Below are 26,350 nucleotides of genomic sequence, written 5' to 3' on the forward strand. Positions count from 1 at the left end.
ACCCATTATTTTCACCTATGTTAGCCACATGGCTCAGTACCTTTCTCAGCGGGGGGGGGGGGGGGGGCAGCTCACATCTTGCTTCTTCGGTGGTCTGGGCAGAACTGGCAAGGGAGCTTCCTGCTTCCCAGAATACTCCTGTTCTCATTGCCTCACCTCTACTTCCTGTCTGGTTGACCCACCTATACTTCCTGCCTGGCCAATCAGCGTTTATTTAAAACATGATTGACAGAATACAAACAATTCTCCCGTACCACCCTGAGACTAGAGTTACAGATGTTTTTTAGTTGTCATGTGGGTGCTGGGTCTTGAACCCAGACCCTCTAAAGAACATTCAGTGTTCTTAACCTCAGAGTTTTCTTTCCAGTCCATTGTTTGAAAAACCTCCATACTGCTTCTGTGTCGAGTGTACTAATATACATTCCCACTAACAGGATGCAGGGCCTTCCTTTCCTCCACAGTCTTGCTATGTTTTATGTTTGGCTCATTTACTAATAGCTATTTTTACTGGAGTGGGTGGTATATTATACATAAGAGTTAACTAGATCCGTATGTTTCACCATATACCAAAACCAACTCAAAGCAGATTAGAACTTGGTGGGGTGATGCACGCCTTTAATCCCAGCACTTGGGAGATGCGTGGATCTCTATGTGTTCAAGGCCAGCCTGGTCTGCAAATTGAGTTCCAGGCCAGACAAGGCTACACAATAAGACTTTGTCTCACAAAACCAAACTTAACAAACAGCAACAACAAAACAGATTAAAGACTGGAAAGGGAGGCTGTAGTGAGCCGGACAGGATCGCCATTACAAGATGGCGCCGACATCCTGTCTTGTTGGTTATAGACAACTCCATATTTGGCTATGGCTTTGAGAGCTGCGCGTCCCCGCTTCCCGCATGCGCAGAGGATGAGGATCCTTGAGCCTATCCCGATGCGGTCTGGTGTCAGCTGTTGTTGGCAGCCAATCACAGGGCGACCCGTGTGCCATTTCCCTATTTAAGCAGCTGCCTAAGTGCCCTTCGACCCCTTCGCTTCCTGCTGCCTCCCCCCTTCGCTTCCTGCTGCCTCTCCCGTCTGCTCCCTGTTCCTCGTTTTCCCGCCCCTCATTCCATGCTCCCCAGCAATCAAGGGCACTCCAGTAAAAGCGTGATCTGAGTGGAATCCTGGTGTGGTGGTCATTCTTCATTGCCGGTCGAGAGGTCCGCCACAGCTGGTGCCGGAAACCCGGGAACTTCGGTCACCAGGCGAAGGGCCGAAGAGGATTCTGAACTCAACATGCGGAGTGGCGACGTCGGTAAGTTTCTCCCAGTATGTTAATTTCAGTCTCCCCAAGTATGCTGTTTGTGGGAGTGGGTTCTTGGGTGTTTGGTCTCGTGTTCGTGGCGTTTGTGATGTTTATACTGGCCTGCTGTCTCTGGTTGCACTGCCGTAAGTCCGGCCACAACCTCAGGGCGGGGAACAAAGTTGACGTTCCGAGAGAGGGGCGAAAGGCCCGCATTAAACACAAGAACAGTTTTTCAGATTCAGATTCAAAGGGAGGAAACTTGGAAAGGCCTGAAAGAAAAAAAGTAAGAGAAAAGGATCCTGGTACAAACCTCTCTAAAAGAGAGGCTAATGAGAAGGGGAGAAGTCCCCTCTATCCAGCGCTCGAGGAATTTGCGGGCCTGGATCGGTCTGAGGAGGAGGAAGAACTGGAGAAAGCTGCCTCTGGCAATCTTAATGTGTCATCCTATGATAGGCTTGATAGAGATCTGGCTGCTAAACAAGATATGCTAAGGAAGGGAATTATATTCTTCTGGTTCGAGTTACCGAGGCCTCCAGATTTTGTAGAATGTGAACAGCTGCTGCTCCAAGATGCAAAGCTGCAAACACAGGACCTGCCTTGAGTACCCACAGGCTAGAAGGCTAGGCCACTCCCAACATGGGCCTCAGGGCATAGAAGTGCAGCGGGACCCTGGTGAGGCTCACCAGCTTGAACCTCTGTCCTAGCCCGGAGCAACCAGCCTGGATCAGGTCGGCACAACTGCTCCACTCAGCCACACCTCCAAGCAAGGCTGAGCACATGTTTTTGTGGTTAAACTTTGTATTTAGGCCCAAAAGGGGTATTGCTAAGTTTTGAGGTAAATATTTGCCTAATTTTAAAAGATAGACCTAATGGGAGACTCCCAATGCTGGGGAGACTCTCACTAAGGTCTAGGGATGGCGCGGGCCCCCACATGGCTCGCCGGAGACCGTCCTTGCTGAGGTCACATGGCTTTGATTGGCGGGGGAGGAGTTTGACCCCTAGTGACCTGGAAAAAAATTTTTTAAGAAAAGAGGCCACAGCCCTATACTCAGGGAGGGTCATAAATTCCAAAAATCCAATGATGGTCGCAAGAGGACGGCTCCCTACCACAGGACCACTCCCAAGGTCGTAATCAACTAGTTCCTAAAGCACAGCAAGCTGATAATCACAAGGAGGAAACTCACTGTTTATCGGGATTGTTATCAGGATTGCAATCTGGTTTTGTCTTCAGCTAGTTCCTGATGCAGGGTCGCTGAAGCGGCTAGTCCTGGATTTTTGGTTCTTCTCTTCCTGCTGGAGGAGTCTAGATTTGTTCAGGTTTTTCAATACGATGTGTGATCCAAAGATGGCTGTGTCGGTTTACACTTCCAGCAATAAGGTTTTTTCTTTACCCACATTTTCTTAAGCATAAATTGTTAACAATAATTTTTAATCTTGGTCATTTCTACAAGGATAAGATAAAATCTCAAAGTTTTGGTTTACATTTCTCTGAGGGCTAAAGGTTGTTATGTTTAAACATTTTTTAAATGTGTCAGTCATTTTTAAGTTTGTCTGTTGAGAATTTTCAGTTTAGGTCTGTAATAAGTAAAGATCTTTTCCCACTCTAGCCTTGTTATACAAAAGCTCAATTCAAGAGATATAATTTATGGTTTCTCACAATGTTTGTGCCACTAAGGCTATGTTTGAGACGTGACAAAATGTGCTTCAAAAATTTTTCTCTGTGAGGTTCAACATAATTTTTATATGCTAAGGCCTTTGGCTCATTTGAACTTAAGTTTTGTACATGGAGATGGATGTAGATATATCTTCATTTTTCTACATGTTGGGGCCTGGTCTTGGCACCCGATGAGATCCAAGAGACTACTGCTATAAAATTTCTGGGGGCAATTATATCCCCTTTGACGGTGACTCCTCAAAAGATTTCCATTCGCACTCATCATTTGAGGACACTTAATGATTTTCAACAATTATTGGGGGATATTAATTGGATTAGGGGGTATTTAAACATCCCCCGGGCAAAGTTGTTGCCCTTGTTTTCTATTTTGGAAGGTGATCCAAATGTTAACTCGAACAGAACTTTGACCCCCTTGGCTGAAAAGGCTTTAAAACAGGTGGAGAAAGCAATGACTAAGGCACAATTGTGCCGAGTCGATCCTGCTTTGCCCATATTCTTATGCATCTTAAAAACTACACATTACCCTACTGGGGTGCTATGGCAAGATGGCCCTTTATGGTGGATCCATGGTAATTCTTCAGGTACCAAAGCTATTCAATATTATCCCGAGTTGGTTGCTTCTCAAGCGGTATTGGGGATAAAACATTGCTTAACATCTTTTGCAACCATGCCAGATAAATTAATTATTCCCTATACCAAGGGACAGGTGGAGACATTGGCAGCTACAGTAAATAAATGGGCCATTTTGGTTTGCGCTTTTCCTAACCTTATTGATAATCATTATCCAAGACATCCCATATTGAATTTTGTGGAAAGGAACTTAGTGTATTTTCCTAAGGTTACCTTTAAAAAGCCCATTAATATGGCCTTGACTGTTTTTACTGATGGCTCCAAAACTGGCAAAGGTGCCATAGTAATTCAAGGTAGGGAACCCATTTTGCTTGATTTTCGACCTGATTCCCCACAAGTCACGGAATGTATGACCGTGCTGGAAGTTTTTAAAAGATTTTCAGAACCCTTCAATTTATTTTCAGATTCTAAATATGTGGTGAATGCTGTTGCCTCGTTGGAGGTGGCCGCCTTTGTTAGAAATTCAAGTACAGTTTCCAATATTTTATGTCAAATTCAAGCGTGCATTTTACAAAGGGATAATCCCTTTTTCATTGGACATATTCGGGCACATACTTTGCTTCCAGGACCCATGTCTGAGGCCAATGATTTGGCTGACTGCCTTACCCGGTCCATGGCTTTGGTCGTCTCGGACCCTATAGAATTAGCACGAGATTTTCATAAGCTTTGGCATGTGCCTGCCAATACCCTTAGAAAAAAATTTCATATTTCCAGACAGATAGCCAGAGATATAGTTAAAGCCTGTTCTTCATGTGTGACCTTTTTATACCCTCCTAATGTTGGGGTCAACCCTAGAGGGCTGCAACCTAACGCGTTGTGGCAAATGGATGTTACCCATCTGCCTGATTTTGGCAAATTAAAATATTTACATGTATCAGTGGATACCTTTTCTGGCATTATTCATGCCACGCCCCTAGCGGGAGAAAAGGTGACTCATGTAAAAACACATTGCCTTGAGGCCTGGGCTGCCTGGGGAAAACCCCTACGCCTGAAGACAGACAATGGCCCGGCATATACCTCCCATGGATTTCGTGCCTTTTGCGCACAGCTCCAAGTGACCCACATTACGGGTCTTCCATACAATCCACAAGGACAAGGTATTGTGGAGAGAGCCAACAGAAATATTAAAGAAATTCTACAAAAACAAAAAGGGGGAATAGCTGAATCCGCCTCCCCCAGGGAAAGAATCTCCCTTGCTCTCTTCACACTTAATTTTTTAAACCTGAATGAGTCGGGTACTGCAGCAGCTGAAAAGCATGCAGCAGGCCCTATGGAACAAAAGGAATATGTGATGTGGAAAGATATATTGGATAACAAATGGTATGGACCGGATCTTGCGGTGGCAAGATCCAGGGGAGCTGTATGTGTTTTTCCACAGGGCCAAGAGGCTCCACTTTGGATTCCGAGCCGGCTGACACGCATGATCAAGGAAGTTCCTAAGGAAGAGGCTGAGTCGCTGGAGAAAGTTCCTGCTAACATCCCTGATGACGTGGATCCAGGGGAAGGTGGAGCACAGAAGGAGAAGCCTGTCAGCCTTCCCAAAGGCGATGCCCATTCACCATGATTTCCCCAGATTTTTACCACCGATAGAAACCTTGAGTTATAAGTCTAAAGTGGCCCTTTTAGGAGAAGCACGTAACATTACAGAGAAAGGGTCCCTGTGCTTTCAGTTCCATGGGCATGTTTTTTGGCAAGCTGCCTGGGTGGCTATGTGTTGTGCCTGTGGTTGGCTTGCTGCCTTCGAGCACCAGACCAATAGGGATAAGGCTATATTGGGATAAGGTTATAATCTCTCAGGCTTTAGCTACCCTGGAGTGTGGCTCCTTCCCCCAGATATGGTTGTCAGCACTAAGAGACGCTTAGGGCTTCCATCCTGCACAGCCTTTGCACCCCATGGGATCTGTTGATTGATCCATTGCACTTGGGTAGGTGTGCGGATGTAGGTTCCTCCTGCACAGCCTTTGCACCCCATGGGATCTGTCGATCCATTGCACTTGGGAAGGTGTGTGGTTGTAGGTTCCTGCGACACAGCCTTTGCACCCCCGGGGTTCCTCGAGTACCCATTGCACAGGGGAAGGTGTGTCCATGGAAAATATCTTCCATCCTCGATCGACCAACACATCATGAGGTGGGGGTCAGATTGGATGACGTTAGTCCTGCGCTCATTGCTTACAAACAATAAGGGGGATTTGTAGTGAGCCGGACAGGATCGCCATTACAAGATGGCGCCGACATCCTGTCTTGTTGGTTATAGACAACTCCATATTTGGCTATGGCTTTGAGAGCTGCGCGTCCCCGCTTCCCGCATGCGCAGAGGATGAGGATCCTTGAGCCTATCCCGATGCGGTCTGGTGTCAGCTGTTGTTGGCAGCCAATCACAGGGCGACCCGTGTGCCATTTCCCTATTTAAGCAGCTGCCTAAGTGCCCTTCGACCCCTTCGCTTCCTGCTGCCTCCCCCCTTCGCTTCCTGCTGCCTCTCCCGTCTGCTCCCTGTTCCTCGTTTTCCCGCCCCTCATTCCATGCTCCCCAGCAATCAAGGGCACTCCAGTAAAAGCGTGATCTGAGTGGAATCCTGGTGTGGTGGTCATTCTTCATTGCCGGTCGAGAGGTCCGCCACAGGAGGCTGGCCCTAACTATGGAACTAATAGAAGAAAGAAAAAGAAAAGATTCATGACCTTCATCTGGGCAAAGAATTCTTTAATAAAATTTCAAAAGCATGGGAAACAAAATCAAGAATTGACAAGTGAGATTATATCAAATTAAAAGGCATGGAGACTTCTCAAAAACCAGAAACGGAACCGCCATGTGACCCAGCAGTGCCGCTCCCTAGTATACACTCAAAGGACTCTGTGTCCTACCACAGAAATGTTGGCCTGTATGTCTATTGCTGCTCTGTTCACAAATAGGGAGAAAATGGAATCATCCAAGATGGAGTGAATGCATGAATGGTAAGCAAAACATGGTGTGTCTGCACAGTAAAATTTCATTTGGCCATAATGGAAAATGAAATTATGAAATTTGCACGTAAATTAGTGGAGCTGGAAAATATTATATTAAATAAGTAATCCGGGCTCAGGAACAAACGTGTTTTCTATCATATGCAAATCTTAGCTTCTGGTTGTTGTATATGTCTATGCTATGTATATACATACAAATATTTATTTATATGGGAATAAGTGTGGGTAGAGACCAGGAAGCTAAAAAGGAGTTCATGAGCTGGGTGTTGCTTTAAAGAGAGGTAGGGAGGGTAATAGCCCTAGTGTGACGTGAAAGACGAAGGGAAAATACCAATGTTGGGACAGTACAGTGTGGATGGGCCAGGGAGGTGGGGGAGAGGAGGAAGAACCACCCCATATTAAACATGCATGAAATTTTTAATTTAAAAACATTTGGCTTTCTGTCCTGTAAAGCAACTAAAACAGCAGAACAAAGAGCCAACCTACAGAATAAGAAAACATATTTGCAATCTATGCATCTGATAAGGGTTAATATCCAAAATAAATAAGACATTCAAACAAATCAATATTGATAACAAATAATAAGTTGATTAAAAATGAGCAAGATAGTTATGGATAAGGAAGGGTCTCATGGAACCTTGTTCCCACCCACCTTCCATCCCTTGGAGCTATTGGTGGCTGATTACTGTTGGGAGGGGGTTATTGTCTTCAGTGGTGTACCCACGAGTGAATTACCCTGCTCCAGTCAATAACGACACATTCATTGCTCATGAAGGCATCCTGGTTAAACTCAATGAGTCATTAAACAAAAGAAAATAAAACAAAAAGACAAAGTAGGAGTGGGACTTGGGAGGAGTAAGACTTGGGAGGAGTGGGAATTGACTTGGGAGGAGTGGAGCTATTTGGAAGGTGGATTAGAAAAGGTGGAAGACAAGTATGATCAGAAAGCTTTATATACACATATGAAATTGGCATGGAATAGTCTTTTAAGTGGGCAAGAAACCCAAATTAACAAGTCACAAAAGTAAACACAAATGGCCACCACGTGTATGAAGAAATGCTCCTCATCACTATTAGGTAAATGCAAATCAAAATCATTTCTAATTGTAAAGTGAAAGACTAGTGCTAACTGAACTTTGATTACTCAGCAGTGTGAAGGCTGGAAAGAGGGCAGGGAAATGTCATGGGTGTGTCCTGAAGGAAGGAGGAGCTGGTGGATAACCCAACTTAAAAGCACACACAGGATGGGTAACTGCCCAGACACCCTTGGAAGCTGGTCCTGACACTCCAGTTCCTTACAGGCCTCGAACACAGCCCTTGGGATACTCCATCAAGGTAAGTGTATGTCGAAATTCTCTCTCTCTTTTTCTTTCTTTCTCTCTCTCTCTCTTTCTTTCTTTCTTTTTTTCACTCTCTTCAAAATTTCACATTTCCATATACTTGAGACAAGCAGACTATTCCATGGGCAAAAGAAAGCTACAGACCAGTAAACAAGAAAACTTTCCAATGGGTAATCACAGCCATACTCATTTGTACCATGGTGGTTTGAATGTGAATGGCCCCTATAAGCTCATATGCTTATTTGTTCTCAGTTGGTGCAACTGTTTGGGAAGGACTAGGAGGTGTGGCCTTGCTGGAGGAGATGTGGCACAGGGAGTGGGCTTTGAGGTTCCAAATTCTCAAGCCAGTCCCGTTGTTGCTCTCTCTGCCTCATGCTGGTGGCTCAGATACAAGCGACTGGCTCCATGTCATGCCTGCCTTCCTGCCACCATGCTGCCAAGATGGGCATGGACTCACCCTCTGACACCACTAGACCCAAATTAAACTCTTTCTCTTATAAGTGGCCTTGATTATGGTATTTTGCCATGGCAACAGAAAAGTAGCTAAGACACATGAAATTTTCAGAAAAGACTAATGGCAAAATTATATTTAAACTACAGAAAGTAAGTCAAAGTTTACCTGAGGCGGACGTGGGATTGGAGGTTAGTTCAGAGAGGTGTGAATGAATCTTACTGAAGCCGTGCAAATGTCCTCAGACTATTGAGGTGTGGTGTCTCAACTACTTGGAAAAGTTGCTGTAAAAATTGACTTTAGTGTTTGTATTCATGACGCATCAAACTGGTGGTGGAGAGGTCACAGTCCCTTCAAACTCAGCCTTCAGATCGTCACTGTCTGTAATGTGACCTTCCCTAAAGTTCACCTGAGAAAGCGTCTCTGTTCAAAGTGCTGCAAACTCACTTTCCAGGGACCTTTTCATTAGCCAGTTCAAAGAGGGAGGGAGCCGCCCCCACTCTCCTCATTGTGCTGTGAGGTGTTGATTCAGAGTGAAGACTGCCTCTTGTCAATCAAAAACCTACTGGGACATGGCTACTTTAATGACTGGCACCTTAGGGTTTCTTACCTTTTTCCTTATACTTGATCTGGTTAGGAGCAGTGCCTGGTGTCGGAAGCACAGTCTTGGGAGCTGAGATAATGTAGCTGGAATCTTACTGGAATAAGCGATCCAACACCAATGAGAGTGGGAAAGAGATGTATTCACCAGGGGACCAAAGTCAGGACAGCTCCTGACAGGTCTGGGTCCCGGGTCCAGTTTGTGTTCTTGTTTTATATTCTAAAACCACAAGGTGGGATGAGAAAGCCAGCAAGTGTTGGGAGCAGTGAGACCTCAGATCCGGAATTTCTTGTAATCCCCTGATCTGAATGCCTACAGTTGCTCTGAGCACGAGACCTTCGGGAGTTCCTGATGGCAGGAGAGTGGTTTCTGGTAGGTTTGGCTGAGGTGTGGCTATCTCTATATAATCTGCCCCTGAACACAATAAAGGGGGCATTCTTGGGGAATTCAAGGATGACGCGTGTCACTGTTTCTCTGTCTGTGTGTGTCTGTGTATTTTAACCTCCAGCCCCTTTGCCAGAAGCTTGCGAACTGGGTGCCAGCGCACAGAGCACAGACACAGGGGCATGGTGCGCAGCAAGCAAGATTGGTCAGGTTGTTAAGGGCAATGACCCATAGTTTCAGATACTTCTGGGGGTCATTCGGTTCCAGGTATCCAGAGAGGTCGTGCTTGGCACTAGGCTGCCCAAGCAGTGCTTTAAGAGAATTGCTAAATGAATCAATAAATCAGTATCTAAGAATTGGTTTTTTTCTACTTTGGTCTACTTCGCTACTTCTGAATTCTGATGTTGTGAAATGGGCAGTGAGCATGTGTTGAAATGGGCTTGCTGCTGCTCACCCTTCCCAGGGCTTCTCTGCGAGGTGTGTAAGGCCACTGTTGAGCCAAACTGACCTAGCCACACTGTCACATTTTAAAAGGTATGATAATGTAATAAAAATTCATGAAAATTCCACTTGATGTGAAACTTTTCTGCGTGGTTTTGTTTGTTTTCTGTTTTTGTTTTTGTTTTGCCGGCAAGGTTGTTTTTGAGACTCACACACCTGGCAAAGTAATTGTTTCTGCTTTTATGGTGCTCAGAGTGAGACACAACACCTTGAACTTGCTGGCAAGCGCCAGAGCACTGAGCTCCACCACAGCCCTCTACAGCCAATCTGATCAAGTTACGCCATGAGATACACAGCACCTGATATATATATATATTTTTTTTTTGAGAAATAGTTCAGGATGCTTTTTAATGGTTGAACATAAAATCACCTATAAAGCCAGTAGCTACATCCCCACACAGAGAAATAAAATAATTGTCTGGACCCCAGTTTATAAATCATGCTCATTGCAACAGTCTTCATAGCTTGCGCCTGATTTGAAGAGAGTTTTGGCACTGCCCAGCTTCATAGTCTATTAGCCATTTAATCTCTCTCTCTCTCTCTCTCTCTCTCTCTCTCTCTCCCCGCTCTTTCCCTTTCTTCAGTCCCCAAACCTTTGACGCACACTCTCAGCTCATAGTCCCACCTCTCATTTCCCTGAGAAAATTAGGCAGTGTGCTTCTGACCACATGCCTCCCGTCTTCCCTCGCGCTACCTGCGTTCTCTCTTCTGAGTGAATTATAGATGATCTTTAGCTAACTGCCACCTTCCGCAGCATTCTGTCTCCATCTCTGATGGCAGACAATCCTCACCGGGGTCTACTCTCTGTCTGAACGGACTGTCTCACTCTCTGTCCTGGGACATGGCCCTCGTCTTGAACAGCTCACAGTGCTGCTGTTGTCCCCACCCCCATCCCACTTTAATTACCTGTCCATCTAGCAATCACCCCGTTTCCCTCTCAGTTTCTTTGGATAACAATAAATAATCTCTTTGAAAGGGTTGGCTGTATTTGTTCATCTATCTTCCTGACGTTATCTCTGACCCCACTCAGTTTGGGTTCTGCACCCTCATCCTTGCACCGAAACCTGTTTTGTGATCGTCACTAATAGCGTCCTCAGTGCACAAGCTAACAGTCAATTCTGAGCCCTTAGATCACTGCAGTTCCCAGAAGCCAATTCTCCTCCTTGGAATTCTCTGTTTGACTTTTTCCCTTCTCTTTCAGTTTTCTTAAGATATGTGATAAATATTTTATAACCTTGATTTTAGCATTATAGAATGTATGCATGTATTGATCATCACATAGCATGCCATAAATACATAAGTATATGTGATATTTTAGTATTAACAGGTATTTTCAAAAACCAAAATCATCACATATATTGCAGTGTACCACATGCTTTTTATTTTGATTGTAGGCATTGTATATGGCACTATTACATAAAGACATTTCATACAAGAAAAGTTTGTACATTGGGCTTATCCCTTTCATCCATTTGGCTTTGAAGATACAAAGTACCTAGTTTTCTTCCTACTTTTCAACATACAGAGGGAGAGAGGGAGGGAGGGAGAGAGAGAGAGAGAGAGAGAGAGAGATGGTTTGATTAAGAATGGTCCTCAGACACTCCTATATTTGAATGTTTGTTTCCCAGCTGATGGACTGTTTAAGAAGGATTAGGAGATTAGGAGGTGTGGCCCTGTTAGTGGAGGTGGGGGGGAGGGAGCTTTGAGTTTTCAAAAGCCTATGCCATTCCCTGTTAGCTCTCTCTGCTTATGAATCAGATATAGTTCTTAGTTACCATTCCAATGACATGTCTACTTGTTCTCTGCCATGCTACTCACCGTGATGGTCAGAACTCATCCTCTTAAAATGTAAACAAGCCCCTATAAGATGCTTTCTTTTATAAGTTGTCTTGGTCATGCTGCCTTTTCATAGCAATAGAACAGTAACCATGCCAGTCTGCATGATAACTCCCAAATATCTACTGGCAGCCTGGCCCTCTCACCAATGTCAACTGCAAACTTGGGCACCCAGTTGCCCGCTCTACACCTGCATGGGTATGACTTGATGCTTCACATTCAGCGTGAGAAAATGTGCTTCCCTGATGGGCTGACGATCGTCCTAAGCACACCTGCTGCAGGGCTTCCCTTTACCTAGTTGTGATCACTGACACTTCATTTTTATTATTTTTATTGAGCTATATGGTTTTTTTTTTCCATTCACCTTCCTTCTTCCCCTTTCCCTTCCCAATTTACTCAGGAGATCTTGTCTTTTTGATCACTGACATTTCTTTTCTTTTTTTTTTTTTAATTTTTTGAGACAGGGTTTTTCCGTAGCTTTTTTATTCCTGTCCTGGAACTAGGTCTTGTAGACCAGGCTGGCCTCGAACTCATAGAGATCCGCCTGCCTCTGCCTCCCGAGTGCTGGGATTCAAGGTGTGTGCCACCACTGCGCGACTGATCACTGACATTTCTGATCATGGTCACTATAAGGCATAAGAAGACCAAAATACAGCCAAGCATCTCCCCTGAATTGCATGCATGCTCCCCACTCTCAAGTACTGTCTGAGAGTTAGGCATCAATGCAACAGGGGCAAACGATGCCGGAGTCCAGGTACCTGACATGTGACTTTGTCGCTTACTCGGGATCTCCTTACCTGACACTGCTACATCACTTCCTTCAATAAAGAGCGGCTGCCACACCTTGCCGACTTTATCACTAGAAACCCGACCAAACTGAGCAGCTCCATCACGCAATCCTTTGAAGCAGTCCCTATAAAACAAAAATATGATCACATCAATATCTGACACATTCAATTCTCATATTAAATTTCAGTGGCTCCCACATGGCCTCTGGATGAAGTCAAACTCCTTGTGGCTGTTGACATTCTACAGCAGTGGTTCTGACAATCCCTTTGGGGGTCCCAATCAGATATCCTGTATATCAGATGCCTACATTACTATTCATAACCATAGCAGAATTAAAGTTATGAATTATAAATTCTTACAGTTATGAAGGAGCAATGGAATAATTTTATGGTTGGGGGTCACCACAACATGAGGAACTGTAGTAAAGTGCCGCAGTGTCAGGAAGGCTGAGAATCAGAGGTCTTGAGTGGACCTCATCTCAAGTCACTCCCTAGCACCTACTTCCTGTTCCAGGCTCTGTGGTGATCTTCTGCCGTCCTTGCCCCTCCTCATACTGTCTTCCTTGCCTGGTATCCAATCCATATTCCCAAACTCCTTTCTGTACTCATGTTTTAAGAACCAGCCAGAAAAACTGAATCAATTCACGTGTACTACGGTATTTATGTAACATGGAATATATCGATATTATTTTATCAGAGAAAGTCTGTGGAGTGTTGATGAGGGAAAGGTAAAATATTTAAAATGGCGATGGTTAGCTTTGTTGCATGGCTTATTTTCGCTTTCTTCTATAAGGGATGATTTTTTTCAAAGTGAAAATCATGACTCTCACACAAACATAAAATGAATAAGTGCCAAAATGTTTACTAGTTGTGTTCATTACTGAGGGGAGCCTCTAAGACATACAGTTTATCCTAAAGTGAATTCGGAAAGTCTCGGCTATGTAAAACAAACGCTAAGTAAAGTAAGTTTGCTTATTAGACACAAAGTTGGTCTTCCACTCTGGATAAGGCGAATGTGTTGGCAGTCTTCAGGTGACATTTCTCAGCACCCGGGACAGACATCATCGACATTGTTATCAGTCACCCAGAAGACAGCATTAGACAAAGTGCAGTTGTTGTCATCATTGTCATCGTCGTCCCCCACCCCCACCGCTGGTGACACCCAACCCATTTCAAAGCCAGGTACATTTTGTCTTTTACAAATTTTCCCTAAACTTTCTTATAAAATTTTCGATTAAAAAAATTTACAAAATGCATATATCCTTTTTTATTAGCATTAGTTCTTGCTCTAAAACCCACAACATTAGAAGTACTCTTTCCTAAATGAGTTCAGGCATCTACATCTCCTTCTAGGGGTTTTGTCTAACCACCGTCACCCCAGACTAAGTATCTTCCTTCCCTGTGCACCCCCAAACCTATGTGAAGCACATTCTGCTTCTACCACATTTGCCAAATTTTTATTTATTTTTCTGCAGTCCCAGCTCAAACTGAGTGTTTCTCAATACTAAAATCATGAGAGTCATCTTTGTTACCCAGTCCAGAGGAGGACACACACACACACACACACACACACACACACACACACAATTAGTCATTGAATGAATTTAAAGACAAACAGTGCATGTCTGGATTCTGTATCTTTTTCAGGGGGCAGAGAGGGATTGGAGAAAAACATCAGAAAGTGACAAAGGGGCGGGACCGGGCAGGGGGCGTGGGGCGCGTGAGGATATAGAGACTGAGTCAGAGTTAGTTTTGTTTCCCCCCTGGCAGCTAAGGAGTACAAAGAATAATTATGACCTTAGACAAATGAAGCCCCTTAAATTTAGGACTAAATCGCCTTCAGTGACATTCACGAAACGTGATATAGGAAGAGAAAGCACGCACACACGCACGCTTGCTCTTTTGAATCTTCAGCGACGGGGGAAGTAAAGCCCCACAATGAATGAGAAGTGCCTGAGCTAAATCCTAAGACCATGGATCCGATTTGTCTTTAGGTTTCTTCAGCAGCACTTGTCTGCTTTGATATTTACCCAAGATTTACTAAAGTCGAAGTGCTTTAATAAGAGCCCTGATTTCTTAGCTGCGTTCATAGTTATAGATTTGGGGAGGTTTGAACAGAAGGTCAGATACTCAAATATAAGGAAAACACAAGTTACTTTGTACACAATGCCTGGTTCACCCAACACCTGAGCACTGGCAAGGCCAGAATGACTACTTTAGGATAAATATTTTGAAGCTAGAGCTGAGTTGACAGAGCTAACAGTTTGGGGAGAATGGCCCAACCTTCTAACCCTAAGAAATTTGACCCACTGATCCAGTAGGCCCTAAGGAAACCTTGATCACTGAAGCCAAACCCTCATTCTTCCATTCATTCGTTCGGCCCAGCAGATACCAGTCAGCAAGGGCCAGCGCCCAGCACCTGCTAGAGCTGAGCACCCAGCACCGTAGCTCAGGCCCCGCGAGCTGAATGTTACAAGAAGAGCAAAAACAAGAGTCGCACAATCCTTTGGCAGAGACAATATTGGCTCTGAGGCTCAGAAAACACCCCGTCCCCTTCACCCCTGGCACCAGGATAAAACTGAAGAACAGTCTAGAAGACTTGAAAAATGCAGTATCAGTGAAACAAGATGTGTAGTGTGTCCTAAAGCTTGAGATAAGATCAAAGTCATAAAACTTGTGACCCTTAAGCAGTCATTGGGTCGCTGCAAAGCCTGCTTATGTGTGGATCTTACGTCTTTAGTCCTTTCACGGCAAACCTGTGAATTACCTGCTCATCATCCTAAGGAGTCTCAGTGAACGGATGTTTGCTGAACCTCTATACATAAATGTGAGCACTTGATTCCAGGTAGCCAAAAACATTCCAGTTTAAAAGGTTGAACATGGGAAATCTTAAGCTCATAAACACCGGACTAGATAGAGCCATAGCCTCTTAAGTTGACCCAGGCAGGTCCAGCCTATAGCCCATGACAACTGTGAATGCAACCCAACACATTTATAAGTCTTCCTTTTGGATTTGATCCAGTCATATCCCCAGAGATGCTAAACAAAGAATGGTGTCCCATTGCAACAAAAACTTCCCTTCCCTCCCTGATCCTGGTCCTCCGTGCCTCCTCCTCACCACTGGCCCTAGAGCACTGAGGAAGTGTGGATCAGTGAATGTTATGTCAAAGTGTTAGGTGCTCCTGCTAGATTGAACTTCCGCTAGAGAGTCCTAGACCATGCCAGGCTCAGCCCAACACAGAGTATCAAAATAAACCCCTCCTTATAAGATCTGGTACTGTAACTATGTTTGCTTTTCTTTTCTAGAGGTCACCCTCTCTGGACCAAGCTCGCCAAAAAGAAGAGCAAACAGAAACCCAATGTTTAGGCCTCTGATCCAGGGCTGGAAGAGACTCCCAGCCCTTGTGCCTGCACTCTCTGTGAGAAGCACCAGTAATGGATCAAACTGCAGACTTGCACTGGCCAACAAAGTCGCTGTGGTTACAGGGTCCACAAATGGGTGAGAGCAACCCGTTGGGAACTCGGAAGCTGTGGGTATCTCTGGATTTGGCTGACCTCCTTGTCCTAACCTTGGCCCACAAAGCAAGGCCTTAAGGCTTAAGAGTCTTGAGAATACTATTCTACTTAGAAACTCCAAGGGACTGGAGATAAAGCCAGTGCCAGATGTGTTACCAGCATGGCCCAATACAGGACACTCCATGGTGGATGGGCCCAAAATTCAGTAGGACTCATGAATGTATCGTGGAGTAACTCATCAGAGGAAGGTAGAAGGGATTCAACCATTGCTTCAAACTTCTGTTAGTCGAAGGTAGTGCTGTGTGGGTTGATAGCGACATCCTTCCATGCCAAGTGCCCCTGAGCACTCAGCAGCATTCAGAGACCTGGGTCAAAGAGCTCTATAGTAGCAACTGGCTTGGGGACTGGGCGTGGACAGTCGGTTGTGGAGATGAGGCCAAAATCAGATGAGGAACACAGATTCAATTCAGCCTTCTTAATCATGCAGAAGTAGGGCATGAAGCTAGCTGCTCTGGAGCAGCAGAGAAAACTAGTTTGATGCCTCGGGCAAAAAAAAAAAAAAAAAACATAGCAAGAAAGAAAGGGGTTAGCCCTGAACTGTCACAACATCCTCTCCATCCTTGCCCACAGGATTGGCTTCTCCATTGCTCGGCGTCTGGCCCAGGATGGGGCCCACGTGGTCATCAGCAGCCGGAAGCAGCAGAATGTGGACCGTGCAGTGGCCACACTGAAGGAGGAGGGGCTGTGTGTGACGGGCACTGTGTGCCATGTGGGGAAGGCAGAAGACCGGGAGCAACTGGTGGCCACGGTGAGGGTACAGGGGTCCAACTTCTGTGATCCACTCGAGGGCAACAGGTTAAAGACTCCATTGCAGGACCTGACTCACCACCATGTCACTCAGTTCTGCTTGACAGTCCCATAATCTCCCCTGAACAGACCTGAGCAGGGAAAGCACACGTTCAGGGCAGGAGGGAGATGTTGGAGTGGGAAGCCCTTTAGGAGCGAAGGAAGCTGCATCCACCCGACCCTCCTGGAAAACCAGACCCTTAGGGAGAATCCAAGCAGTGACAGAGATATAGAAAAACAAGTCCTGGTTCTTAGCCAGATCTAGAGCGTTCAGGAAAATGGAGAGCTGGTCAGTGTATTCCAGGAAAGATGTGTTGAGGAACTGGCAGGTTGGGGTACCTGGGGTGGGAGCACAGAAGCCATCTGAGCTGAAACCCCAGCTCTGTTCAGAAGTTTGCTGTTGGCTCCTGAAGAGAGAACCAGCCATTCTCCAGCCTTGCTTAGGGTTGTTCCTCTCCAGGACTGGATCCAAGCGTATTCCCAGACCAACAAGAATGGTGTCCCACTGCAACTAAACTTCCCTTCCCCCCATGTCTCCTCCTTCCCTGCAGGCCCTAGAAAGCTGTGGGGGTGTGGACTTCCTCGTGTGTGTTGCAGGGACTAATCCCTTGGTGGGGAGTACCTTAAGGAGCAGTGAGCAGATCTGGGACAAGGTGAGAACTGGGGAAGCGAACAAGAGCTGATAGAGCTCCATCCTCAGCATCTGGATAACCCTCTTCCCGGGTAAGTTTGCACACCTAGGAGGAGTTCTCAGCTCCCACACATCCGTGCTGTCCTAAGCTCACTACACAGAGCAAGGCCAGGGGTTCAGACTCCCTGAGCCTCAATTTCCCCATCTGTAAAATGGAACAAAGAATGTCTAAGTTGAAATTCTGATCATCTAGAGAAGTGAATGTCTTCCTCCCTTGCCCAGAAATGTTTATTCTACAACACTGGCCCTTAGAGGCCATAATCCTGAAATTCAACCTTTCCTGGGTTTCCCTGATGGTATCTGTTGTGACCCAGGTGAAGCAGGTACCTTTGGAGCTAAGAAAAGATATCCCAGACTTCATGATCTCAGTCCCCAGAGACATCAACCTGATCCCTTTAGTACTGAACCTCAAGATGTCGCCTTAGCCCCATAAAGGCCTCAATAAATTTCCTTGGCAGAAGCATTGTGTACACATTCTACAGTGCATGTTTCCTGCTATGAAAGAACATGAAACTGATTCTATCTCTTCTCTCTTATTTGCTCTGATTTCAGATCCTGGGTGTGAATGTGAAGGCCCCAGCCCTGCTGCTGAGCCAGCTGCTGCCCCATATGGAAAACAGGGGGTGAGGATCGGGAAGTGGGAAAGGGAGGAGTTACCCGGTATGGAACTGGGAGCAGGGAAGAAAGAGTGTGCCAATAACCCAAGCACAATAAAAGTTTGCCTTTCAGACTTCGGCATCACTAACAGAAATCAAAGAACCCTATCCATTATTGTGCCCAGAGAACGCAGTGGTCCAGGAATTTGTCGATGAATCTTTTGAAAGGAGAATAGGAGTGGTGGGGGGGGGGGGGGTATGGGGGACGTGAGGGGGTACTGAAATAGGAAGGCAGGAGTTCCCACAACTGTCCCGAATCCAGAAATGAAAGTGACCTCTGTCGGCACGCAGGAGCGCAGGCCGCAGGGACTGGTGGACCTGAGGTGCAACGGGGCATCTCTGTAGCCTGCTTCTCTGCCTTCTGTCACGGGCCGGGACAGAGACCGGCCTGATCAGCTCCATGTAGTCTCACCTGTGAGGGAGACTGGGCACCAACGGGATTTCCCACTGATCTCAGTGGCTTGAGATGTTTTCTGAAATGTGTTTTCCGGGAGTTGAGCATTTTCGGGGGGGGGGGGGGGGGGGAGGGGGCAGGACCCCTGTCGCTGTTTTCCCAAGAACTGCAGACCCACCCCGTCTTTGTCTGTTTTCCTTCGTCAGCTGGGTATGGCAGCTGTCTTGAGAGGTCAAGGTCAGCAGCTACCTGGCCCAGTCTCTTTCTCCCTGAAAAACCTAGCAGGTCTCTTCTCTTGTAGCCGCTCCTGCTCTGAAGACACTCGTCGGCAGTCTTCTGTGCCAACATGGCCCTCACTCTGTAACTCAGAGCGCTGAGCGGAGGTTGTTTCTGGGCCAAGTGCTTTACACATACTGCCTAAAGACTCGGCTTCCAGGGCTGGGCATGTAACTTGGCACACGTGGAGTGTCTTCTCAGCATGCATAGGGTTCCCAGGGAGAAAAGAAAGCCAATCTCTCTTCCGACTGCACTGCTTCCCTGTCTGGTCCTGTGTTGGCGTTCTGAGTCCAACAAGCACAGGCCGAATACTTGGTACAAGCCGGGTGTTGCTTCTCTAGACATAGCTGTTGCCTGTGAAATACAGCCAGCACTTCTTACTATGACGATGAAGCCCCGTTCCAGTTCCAACACAGGCATGCTGTAGGATTCGACTGAACCATATTTTCAAAAGGGCCACATTTGCAGGATAAAAATGGCCAAATGTCTTTGCCCATATTCTCATTCCTCCCACTCTTCAACTGGACTTTGGGAGCTCAGTCCAGTGCTCTGATGCAGGTCTCTGCCTCTGTTTCCATCAGTTGCTGGATGAAGGTTCTATGGTGATATTTAAGACATTCATCAGTCAGAGCAGGGCAACGGTGGCACACACCTTTAATCCCAACACTCGGGAGGCAGGTGGATCTCTGTGAGTTCAAGGCCAGCCTGATCTACAAGAGCTAGTTCCAGGACAGGTTCCAAAACTACAGAGAAACCCTGTCTTGAAGAAAAAAAAAAAAGCTATTCATCAGTCTGACTACAGGGCAAGTCAAGATCTGGCCCACTCTCCTTTATTAGGGTCTTAGGTAGGGTCATCCTTGTGGATTCCTGGGAATTTCTCTAGAGCCAGGTTTCTGCTAACCCTATAATGGCTCCCTCAATCAAGATCTCTTTCCTTGCTCTCATCTCTGTCCTTATTTCATCTCAACCATCCCATTCCCTCAAGTTCTCCTTGCCCCTCCCCTTCTCCCCTACTTTTCCCCTTCTATCCTTCCTTCTCCCCCCATCCGCATGCCCCCAATGTTGTCAGGCGATCTTGTCTATTTAGATCTCTATATATTTTTCTTAGGGTTCACCTTATTACTTAGCTTCTCTGGGATCATGAATTGTAGGCTCAATATCCTTTGTTTATAGCTAGTATCCACATATGAGTGAGTACATACCATATTCATCTTTTTGGGTCTGGGTTACCTCACTCAGCATAGTGTTTTCTAGTTCCATACATTTGCATGCAAAATTCAAGATGTTATTGTTTTTTACTGCTGATGGGTGCACCCACTGAAACAGTCTAACTGAGCTAATGGGAGCTCACCAACTCTGGCCGGAATGGGAAGGAAAAAGCATAGGACCAAACTAGTCCCTCTAAATGTGGTTGACAGTCTCAAGGCTGGGGCAGACTGAGGGGCCACTGGCAGTGGCACCAGGATTTATCCCTACTGCATGTACTGGCTTTGGGGGATTCTATTCTCTTTAGATGTATGATTTGCTCAACCTAGATATAGTAGGGAGGGCCTTGGACCTTCCCCAAAGCAATGTGTCTTACCCTTTCTGAGGATTGAAGTGGGATGGGGTGGGAGGGTATGTGGAGGGAATGGGAGGAAAGGAAGGAGTGGGAACTTGGATTGGTATATATAATGAAAAAAGACAGTTTGTTTTCTTTTTAAAAGAAAATAATAAGTTCTTTAAAGAGAGAGGAAAAAATGGCCAAACGGTAGCTCATAGGATGCAGTTCAATCCGATGGCTTTGGATTTTTCTTTTAGCAGCATGGTCCTGTCCATCAGAGGGTGCCCTCTGTGTGAGTCCAACACAAACAGACAAAAACAGCCAATGCTGGGGCTGATATGTGGAATATTCTGCTTCCCGGTAGCTGACCTGGGCACCTCTGCAGAACCCAGCTGCACAGAACTAGCTAGAAAGAACTAATGAGAGGACAGCACGGGCTGTGAAGTCTGAGGCCTTTAGATGGGGGCTCATCACTGCCATGCATCCCTGACATTCACGGTCTTCAGGTCCAGCTCAGATGGTTAATGGATTCCTGAACATAACCGACATAACAAATGCCAGCTCCCAAATGAAGTAAAAAAATCTATCTATGTATTTACTATAATAAGTAATAGGTATTATTTGAAAGTAAAATGACCTGCAGCTTAGTTTATCATATAAGTAGTAGAGATATAATTTCATAATTAAATTCAGCTTGCCATTTACAAAAATATTAATTTATTACTATTATTCTGGGATCTAAGCAAGCCAAATTGCTTCAATTGTTTTTGAAGAAGGCAGAATTTCATGAAATGAACTCCATTTAAAATATTTCCATCCAGTCTTGCCGACTTGCTAAAAGTCCTAATTATCCTTCTTCAAGACCCAATTTAAATGGAGCTTCCTGTACGCTGGAGAAAGCAGCACTCTCAACGTGTAATTCTATACTCAACAAATGCATCTCTCAGAAACCCAGGGTAGGGTTACAGCGCTCGGGGGCAGACAGGCGTCACTCACTGAAGGACATTCTAAGCCACTTGCTTCCTGCAGGAGGAATTAGACAGCCGGTCTGTAAAACCTATAAAACCTGAGACAAAAATTGGAGTGAAAGGCGGAGAAAATAGTAACATGAGCAAACCAAACCATCTATTCCGCAAAAACAAAACTGTCTTGGAGCTTTCAGAGAAATAAAAACATACAAGAAAAATTTTCACATCAGAAAGATAGAAGTTGAGTTACACTGTTAAGAGATTCCTATGTTGTTTAGACAGAGCAAGGACATTATTATATTTTAATTAGTTAGACAGCTCCATTTTCCTTTGTGCACAGACAGCTCCAACAATGGCCACAGAGGACAAGATACATTTTTAAACTAAAAGGACAGGGAGGTAGAGACAAAACAAACAAAATCCAAAAGAAAACGAAAACAGACAGACAAAAGGGAACTGGGGTGGGTGGGACTTAAAAATCGCAGAATTGAAGGTTAGATGGTAAGGGATTCTTAGTTCATTGGTAAAACTGTTAAAATATAACAATCACCAAGCTGGGCCAGGGAGGTAAATAAAGTGCTTGCCTCGTGAGCATGGGGACCTGCGCTTGCTCCACAGAACCCACAAAAGGAAGCCCTGTGCTTCACCACTGAAGGCCCTAGCCACCCAGCCTAGCCACGGAGGCAAGAGAGCTGAAACATCCCTCCTCAAAGACAGAGCATGACACCTGAGAATGACATCCAAGCGTGTCCTCTGATGTCCAGACACACTTGCATTCACACACTCATGTACACACACACACACACACACACACACACACATTCAAGGGAGGAGGCTGGAGGATGACACCCAAGCGTGTCCTCCGATGTCCAGACACACTTGCATTCACACACTCATGTACACACACACACACACACACACACACACACACACACATTCAAGGGAGGAGGCTGGAGGAGGAGCAAGAGAGACTGGGAGCAATATAATACATAAATAAATAAAACCAAAGATGTATTTTTTTAAAAAATGGTGCTTTTGACAGATTGCTAGTGAAACTGATGAGGGAAAGAATAATATCAGGAATAAAGACAAAAGCACCACTAGAGAGGCAAAAGGCAATAAAACACCATTAAGCAAATGAGAGTGCCAACTGGGAAACCTTGTGACGAACACAGGCTGAAACTGTAATGAAACACAATTTCTAAAATCATATACCCTACCAAAATTAATTCAAGAACGCGTAGAAAATAGTTCTAGTCTATTTTTCCTTATTTTATTAGGTTTTGAGAACTTCAAATGCTCGTTTGGATCATATCCATCCTTTCCTTCACTCCTCCCAGAGCAACCCGCCCCATCCAATTTCCTGGCTTTTTTTTTTTTTATTCTCTCTTGTCCTCAGCGCAGGGTGGGTCTTCATGCCCACAGCTCTGTGCTAGGAGTAGGTCTGAGTTGAGCTCATGTAGATCTTGTGCACACCATCACAACAGCTGTGCACTTCTCTGAACAGCTGTCCTGCCGTGTCTGGAAAAACCTCTGGTCATCCAAAACCTCTGGTTCTTAAACTCTTTTGGCAGCCTCGTCCTGGGGAGGAGGAGGTGTGAACGAGTTGTCTCGTGTTGGCTGAGCTCGCATTCTCTTTGCCTTGACCAACTGGGGGTTTCTGTGTCAATCCCCATCAGCCACAACAGAAGCTTCTCGAATGAGGGTTGAGAGATATGAGAGTTTGACAGACGGTGGTGGTGCACACCTTTAATCCCAACACTCAAGAGGAAGAGAAAGGCAGATCTCTCTGAGTTCAGGGTCAGCCTGGTTTATGAAGCAAGTTCCAGAACAGCCAGAGCTACCTAATAGAAAGAACTTGTCTCAAAAATAAAACAGCAGTAAGTTTATACTATGTCCATTTAGCATAGTAATCCACAGTCAACTTCTTTCCAAAAACAAAGTCCAAACACAGGCGGCCTTTCTGTTACTATAACCTGATAAGCATTATCAAGGATGTAGAGGAAAAGGAAGATAAATCCTGCCCGGCCTAAGCTGTTCTCCGTGACTCCCATGCCTACCATCCCCCAACACCAACTCTATTCTCAGTCACGCAGAAGATAACCGGGGTCAGCTTATGTTCTGTCCCTCTTTATCTTGTCAGACAAGGTTCCGTGGTCCTGGTGTCCTCCGTTGCAGCCTATATACCATTTCCTGTAAGTATGACTCTCTGTGGCTGCAGTCAGATTAGCGGAAACTCCCCTTTTTGAGAAAATGGGGTGTATGGAGATAACCGGGCGTTTAACAGAGGCTTTCTCAGAACTGCTCATAGGCAAAAGAGGCATTTCATCTTCTATAAATGCCTGTAGGAGGAACATGTGCCGTCTCTTCTGGACACTGACTTTCAAACTTGGTGATCAGGATACTAACCAGGACAGATTCCCTGAGAAGAACGCAGGAAACACAAATCCTCAATTCCAGTCTCCCCATCTGGCCCTCTTTCTGTCCTCAGAGGCTGGGAGTCTACAATGTCAGTAAAACAGCCCTTCTGGGACTAACCAAGACCCTGGCAGTAGAGCTAGCGCCGAAGAACATTCGAGTGAACTGCTTAGCACCAGGCGTCATCAACACAGACTTCGGCCGTGTGGTGAGGACCAAGGGCAAGAAGCTTGTCCAGCCCCTGAGTTCTGGGCGCCCGCCGCCTCCCAGATATGCCCCTGCACTCTTTTTTATAAATCTCTCATATGATCATCCTGACCACAATTTCCCCTCCCTCCACACCTCCGAGTTGTCGTCCCTGCCACTTCCCCTCTCCCGGAGATCCACTCCTCTTTCCCTTCAGTAAAGAGCAGTCCCCCAGCGATATCAGCCAAACACAAGATACAATATTACAAGATACAAGATCAGGCACCAACCCTATCAAGGTTGGACCAAGCAATCCAGTAGGAGAACAAGGGTCCAACGAGCCGGCAAAAGAGTCAGAGACACCCCTCTCCCATTGTGAGGAGTCCTAGAAAAACACGGAGTCAAACAACCACAGCATGAGTGCAGAGGCTCTAGTTCGGACCCATGCAGGCTCGGTGATTGTCGCTTCAGTCCCTGTGAGCCTACGCGACCCCTGCTTAGTTGCTTCTGTGGGCCGTGCTCTCCTAATGGGACCTGCAGCCTTAGGCTTAAACCTTTGGTCTCCTTTTCACTCAGATGTTCTGATCCACAGCTTTGGGGATCCAATTAGAGTCAAAATCAGGGTCATCCCAGAGTGTCCCCAGAGAAGCCCTTTCACGAACATATAGCATGCGTCCTGCAGAGCCCATGTGACTGCATCCTGCGTAAACGGGACTCTAACTTCTGACCTTGCCTTTAGCTCACTGAAGACCCGGCCTTTGAGGACCATTTGAAGTATGTCTTTGGAATGCAGAGGTAGGTTATCGTGAGGCAGACTCCCCTGTAGACCTGAATTAGCATGACCTCAGAACCTACATGAAAGATGAGACATCAGAGTCTGTTGTTCTGCGGGTCATTAGCCACTCCCCTTTCTAGGATCTGAAGATCCCCCAAAGGCTTGAGACAGTCTCTGTAGCTCCTCGCAGAGCCCACAAGCCTCCGCTTCCCACAGGCCCATGGGGCTGATGTGGAGGACGTCAGTTTTCAGCCTCCTCTTCTCTCTCCATACAGAGTGGGTCAGCCTGAGGACTGTGCAGGAATCGTGTCTTTCCTGTGCTCCCCGGAGGCCAGCTATATCACTGGTGAGAACATAGCTGTAGCTGGCTGGTCCCCCCACCTCTGAGGGGCCAGAGCTCAGGCTCACCTCCCCATGTTCCTAAGGCCATATGAGATAATGTTTTTAAAAATAAGCCTGTGTTCCAAATGTGTACACTTTGGCTCAAAGTTTTTAGAGAAATAAAACCTCATCAGAAAAGAGTTTGTAATGCAAAACTTGATTAAAAGGAACAAAACAATCTCAGTTTGCCAGAAAACAAAATGTGGGATTAGGGAATCTTGGGTAAAAAGAAGGTGTAGTTGGGCAGGGAAAGTGCTAGAAGCAAGGACAGCAAATTGGTTTTCTGCGCTGTTTCTAAATGCTTTCATGCGGAGTATTTCCTAAAGGGGTCTGTGAACCTGGTCTCTTAATAGCTAATTCTGCAGCTAAGGAAGCTGAGACTTAGAGTAGATGCTCTGAGAAGACATACGTAGTGTGTGAGCCGGAGCTGAACTCAACTTTGTTTCTACAATAGGGTGGAAGTGGCCTGAACTCACCCCCGAGGGAAGAGCATTCCCCTGGCTGCTCATTCTCCCGTCAGGCTCATAGCTAACTGCTTCCCTGCACACGCCTGCTACAGTGTGCTAGCTGAAGAAACCCTTTGTTTTCATGAGTTTATTATCTCGGGTATTTCTTATAATTATGGGAAGCTAGCTAACATACACAGAATGACTGCTGAGGTTTTCCTTCTGAAAACTCAATTCCAGGGTTCCCCAGAGTCCAAAGATTCTCAGATAGTTGACACAAACCATCACTGCCCCTACCTCGTCTGGGTCAGAAGCATCGTTACCTGAAAGGGACAAAAAAATATATCTCAGTGCCCTTCCACTGACCCTTAGAGAAAGATGTAAGCAAAAAGAGAATACGGAGTGCAGAGAGCCAAACGGAGGTATAGAGAAAGGAGAACCCAAGCAGATATGTTTAGAGACCACACCTATAAGAAGCAACACAAATTACAGAGCCAGACCAACTCGGAGAGCTCCTACCCCAGATGCTAAACCAGTGAGTGGGTATACTGCATGAATTCCTTAACAGCACACATCATACACACACATGTGCATATGTACACAGAGCAGGTGTACATGGACTATGCTCTCGGAGGATCTCAAGGATTCTTCCTTGAGTGAAAGAAAGACAAATATACTAAATAAATAACCTTCGCTGGGAAGGTTAACGGTTTTTGTGAGCAAAGAACGGCTGTTGGTAGCTGGCCTTGGAGGCACACACCTTTAATCCCAGCACTCTGGAGGCAGAGACAGGTGGATCTCTGT

At 45.8% G+C, this 26,350-nt stretch overlaps 1 protein-coding gene across 1 annotated transcript; it reads left to right on the forward strand.

Annotated features, from left to right (window-relative positions):
- The first annotated feature begins 1,276 nt into the window (after window positions 1-1,276).
- LOC121434909 (dehydrogenase/reductase SDR family member 2, mitochondrial-like) lies at window positions 1,277-25,106 on the forward strand. Its single transcript, XM_041633903.1, is given in 10 exon segments — window positions 1,277-1,295; window positions 15,831-15,859; window positions 15,861-15,949; window positions 16,597-16,774; window positions 17,364-17,465; window positions 18,056-18,126; window positions 23,484-23,535; window positions 23,832-23,966; window positions 24,684-24,739; window positions 24,995-25,106. Coding segments are annotated over 10 exon segments (843 nt in total).
- Window positions 25,107-26,350: the final 1,244 nt, after the last annotated feature.

The sequence above is a fragment of the Microtus oregoni genome, unplaced genomic scaffold, assembly GCF_018167655.1.
Source record: "Microtus oregoni isolate MIOR12 unplaced genomic scaffold, Mior012 000045F_ref0000178, whole genome shotgun sequence".
Taxonomy (NCBI): Eukaryota; Metazoa; Chordata; class Mammalia; order Rodentia; family Cricetidae; genus Microtus; species Microtus oregoni.